Raw genomic sequence first — 4,497 nt, forward strand, 5'->3', positions numbered from 1 at the left:
TTTTTTTTTTTTTTTTTTTTTTTTTTTTTTGGACAATTTTTTTCGGTGGCAACCTTTACAAACCCAAAATTAAACGTTTGATTAAATTTTTGTTTTTGGGGAAAAGAAACAAAAAAAAAAAAAATAAATAAAATAATTTGGCATAATTTTTTATTTAAAAAAAAAAAAAAAAAAAAAAAAAAACTAGATCGTACCTGTGTGTACCGTTAACTATTGCTTCACATAAGCGAAATAAAAAAAAAAAAAAAAACGAGTTTTTTTTTTTTACATCTTCCTCGCGAGAATTGCATCTTTTGTATACAATGCCAAGTAAATCACACTTGAAACTAAGTTTTTAATTATTTAAAAAAAAAAATAATAATAATAATAATAATAATTATTATTATTATTATTATTTATTTTGTTGTAACTGACAAAATAATTTGTGAAAGTTTTGGTGTTAAAAAGAAAGACATATATATATATATATATATATATATATATATAAGCAAGAGATCTATATAATACTTTCACTTTTTTTTTTTTTTTTTTTGTCCAAAAATTACTTACGTTATTCTTGTTATTAATGAATTTCATTTGGGATTTAGATGAGTTTATCACGAGATTTAATATTATTATTATTGTTGTTGTTGGTAGTCTACTTATAATTCCATTACAAAAAAAAAAAAAAAAAATTGAATTAACCTCGTAACCCACTTTTTCGCGGTACAAAAAAACTATCTTTATATATATATATAAATAATTCGTTATAAATTTTATTTAATAAATTTAGCAATAATTCATTTTAAATTTCATAAGAAAATAATAGTATGTATGTATTATTATTATTATTAGTTTTTAAAATATTATTTCAGATGGTTTGGACAGGAAAAAAATTATAACGTGCTAGTAATGGACCTATTAGGGCCGTCTTTGGAAGATTTGTTCAATTTCTGCTCCCGAAGATTTACATTAAAAACAGTTTTAATGCTGGCCGATCAAATGATAGCAAGAATAGAATTCGTACATTGCAAATCCTTTATTCATAGGGACATAAAACCTGATAACTTTTTAATGGGAATCGGAAGGCATTGTAACAAGGTTTGATTTAATTTATGTTTTTATATTAAAATGAAAAAAAATTTAATGACTGACTCATTATTGAAAACTATATATATATATGTAACATGTAGGCAAATATATTTAAAATGGCTGATTTTTTTTTTTTTTTTTTTTTATAGCTTTTTTTGATCGATTTTGGTTTGGCTAAAAAATACAGAGATTTACGAACTCATGTCCATATTCCATACAAGGAAAAAAAAAATCTCACAGGAACAGCAAGATACGCTTCTATAAACGCCCACCTCGGTATAGAACAAAGGTAAAATGAAAAAACCTGGTTTTCTCTCCCCTCTCTTCTCCCCTTGCAGGATTTACTTACATCAACACTCTTTTTTTTTTTTTTTTTGATTTTCAGTCGCAGAGATGATATGGAATCGTTAGGATATGTACTTATGTATTTTAATAGAGGATCCCTACCTTGGCAGGGTTTAAAGGCTGCGACCAAAAAACAAAAATATGAAAAAATCAGTGAGAAAAAAATGTCTACCCCGGTGGAACTTCTCTGTAAGGTAAGGTTAATTAAGGTTTTATCGAAATGACACCTACGGGGGGGTGTCGCCTATATGGAACCCCCTAATTTGTTTTTCTTTTTATTTATTTATAGGGTTATCCCGCCGAATTCGCTATGTATCTGAATTATTGCCGAAGCCTGAGATTTGAAGAATCACCGGATTACATGTACCTGCGGCAGTTGTTCCGTATATTGTTCCGAACTTTGAATCACCAATACGACTATACATTTGATTGGACAATGTTGAAGCAGAAAACAGCATCGACAGCGTCGGGAGTGAGTGGAGGAGGGGGGCCAGCACCGATAACTCAAACACCAGGTAATACGACTGGCCAAAGATCGAATAACGCACCGACGGAAAAATAAATAAATAAATTAATTAATTAATTAAGGTGATATCTATTATTTAATTACTATACGGAATTATAAAAAATGAAGGAAAATGAAAGATTTAAAAACGTGAGAGAAAAAAAAAAAAGAAAGAAAAAAAAAATTTGTCAATGCCTTGCACGGAGCATAAGCATTATAATAAATACATTAAGTTTAGATAGGCATCGATATTTGTGTTTGTCGTCGTGTTTAACGTCTAAAAAAAAAAAAAAATTAATAATTAATTAATTAATTAATTTTTTTAGACATTTAGACATCGAGTTGACGTGCCAGTAAAAAAAAAAAAAAAAAGGAAAAAAAATTGTAAAATAATTTTGTTCAAGTTAAACATCGGAATGGAAACTTTTTCCTTTTTCAATATCGTTATATTCCAATTTGTCTCTCTCTCTCTCTCTCTCTCTCTCTTTTTTATCAATTCCTTATCCTACGCCGTCAATCTCTTAAAACTAAAAATTCTAAATAATAATAATTATATATAATATATATTATACGAGACACTAACGACGTAAATTAATTACTTGTAATAATAATAATAATAATAATAAATAATATGACACCAGGCATTTCTTTTTTTTTTGTTAGTGTAATAAAAAGTATTATTATCATTATGTATGGGAAGAGAAAAAAAAGAAAAAAATGCGTTGTAAACAGGCAAAATTTTTTAAGTTAAATATCATTATTATTATTATTATTATTATTATTATTGTCGTCATCGTCATCAACATCATCATTATTACTATTATTATTATATAGGACTGTTTGCCTTTGATTTGAAAGAAAGAGAAAAAGAAAAGAAAAGAAAAAAAAATATATATATATTGTATTATTCTAGGATGTTTTTACTATTATTATTATTATTATTATTATTAATATTTTTTTTTTGTTAATTAATTAATTAATTAATTAATTATGAGTTGATTGAGTTTAAAAATGGAGTCTCGAAGGGAGAAAAAAAAATTGTGTGTTCCCCTTTTTTTTTTTTTTTTTTGAGTTTGATAATCGGCCATTTTGAAAATAGAAAAGGGAATAAACACAAGAAAAAAGGAAAAAGAAAAAAAATTGTAAAAATCAAATTAAAACCACGTATTAACATTATCATTATTATTAATATTATTATTTTATTTAAAAAATTTTAGTTATTATTATTATTATTGTTAGGTAATTAATTAATTAATTTTTAAAAAAAATTCTTTTAATAGAATTTACACATAGGTTTTGTCCTCATTATTATTATTGTTGTTGTATGCGTGGTGTATCTCTCTCTCTCTCTCTCACTCACTCTCTCACACACACTCTCTCTCTCTCTCTCTCTCACTCACTCTCTCACACACACTCTCTCTCTCTCTCTCTCTACTTATTATATAATTATTACAATTACATAATAAATAAAACATTTGTTTTATTTTATTTTATTTTTTTTTTTTTTTGTAAGAAATGAAAATTATCAATTAATATTATCATTTATCATAATATATAATATTTATAATTTTTATTATAAGTAAATTTTATTAAAAAACGTGATAATGATAATAGTTTTTGTTATAATATATATATAAAAACCAAGGTAATAATGATAATATATTAGTGTAAAATTTTTACATATTAAAGTGTAACATAACAATAATAATGATGATCATGTTAAAATTTAATAGATGATTAAAAAATATTAATTATAGTACCGATGATATTATTATTATTATTATTTTATTTATCTGAGGAGGTAGTAGGGAAAGGCGTGGGTACATGAAGAAACGATGACTCGAATGAATGAATGAAATTATTATTATTATTTGAATGTGAATAAATTTTATTTGTAAATAATTTCTCATTACCATTTATAGTAACATAATCCACCCACCCACATTGATTAAAGAGAAAAACTTTTTGCCCCCTCCCCCCCCCCCCATTATATATACTTTAATTATTAAATTTAAAACAAGATAGTAATAATAATAATAATAATAATAATAATAATTTTATTATATTTGTTTTTATTCCTAATTTTCATCATTATTTCTCCTCATCCCCTATTCTTTCTTTTAGGTGGAGACCGAACCAATTCCAAGCCAACAGTTGTTTCATACAAAGAACGCGGTGACAAGTAAACCCAAATAATAATTAACGAAAAAAAAAATAAAATAAATAAATAAAGAAAAAATATATATATACATATATATATGTAAAACAACAGAATGAGAATAAAGCAACAAACAAACAAACCAACAAACGAACAAACGAAAACCAAAAAAAAAAAAAAAAAAAAAAACAAATGAAAAATGAAAAATTTTCGATGCCTTTGACCATATGAATTATTATTATTATTATTATTATTATTATTATTATTATATTTTGAAATTATTTTTTTGTGGATTTTTTAATTTTTAGGGCGGAATTTTTTTTTGTCTCGAAAAAATTATTATTATTATTATTATTATTATTATTATTATGATTTTAGGATAATACACGAAAGCATATATATATATATAAAAATATAA

General features: G+C 24.3%; 1 protein-coding gene across 1 annotated transcript in view; it reads left to right on the forward strand.

Moving 5' to 3' along the window:
* Phum_PHUM456320 (cAMP-dependent protein kinase catalytic subunit, putative) overlaps positions 1-1,978 on the forward strand; it is a gene marked incomplete at both ends in the record, with an annotated part of 5,147 nt that extends 3,169 nt beyond the window's left edge. The window contains 4 exons of the mRNA XM_002429879.1: positions 855-1,080; positions 1,221-1,360; positions 1,457-1,610; positions 1,706-1,978. Of these exons, the coding sequence (XP_002429924.1) occupies positions 855-1,080; positions 1,221-1,360; positions 1,457-1,610; positions 1,706-1,978 (793 nt within the window). The remainder of the gene's footprint in view (positions 1-854; positions 1,081-1,220; positions 1,361-1,456; positions 1,611-1,705) is intronic.
* Between the last annotated feature and the right edge of the window lie 2,519 nt (positions 1,979-4,497).

This window comes from Pediculus humanus, genomic scaffold (assembly GCF_000006295.1).
Source record: "Pediculus humanus corporis 1103172108232 genomic scaffold, whole genome shotgun sequence".
Taxonomy (NCBI): domain Eukaryota; kingdom Metazoa; phylum Arthropoda; class Insecta; order Psocodea; family Pediculidae; genus Pediculus; species Pediculus humanus.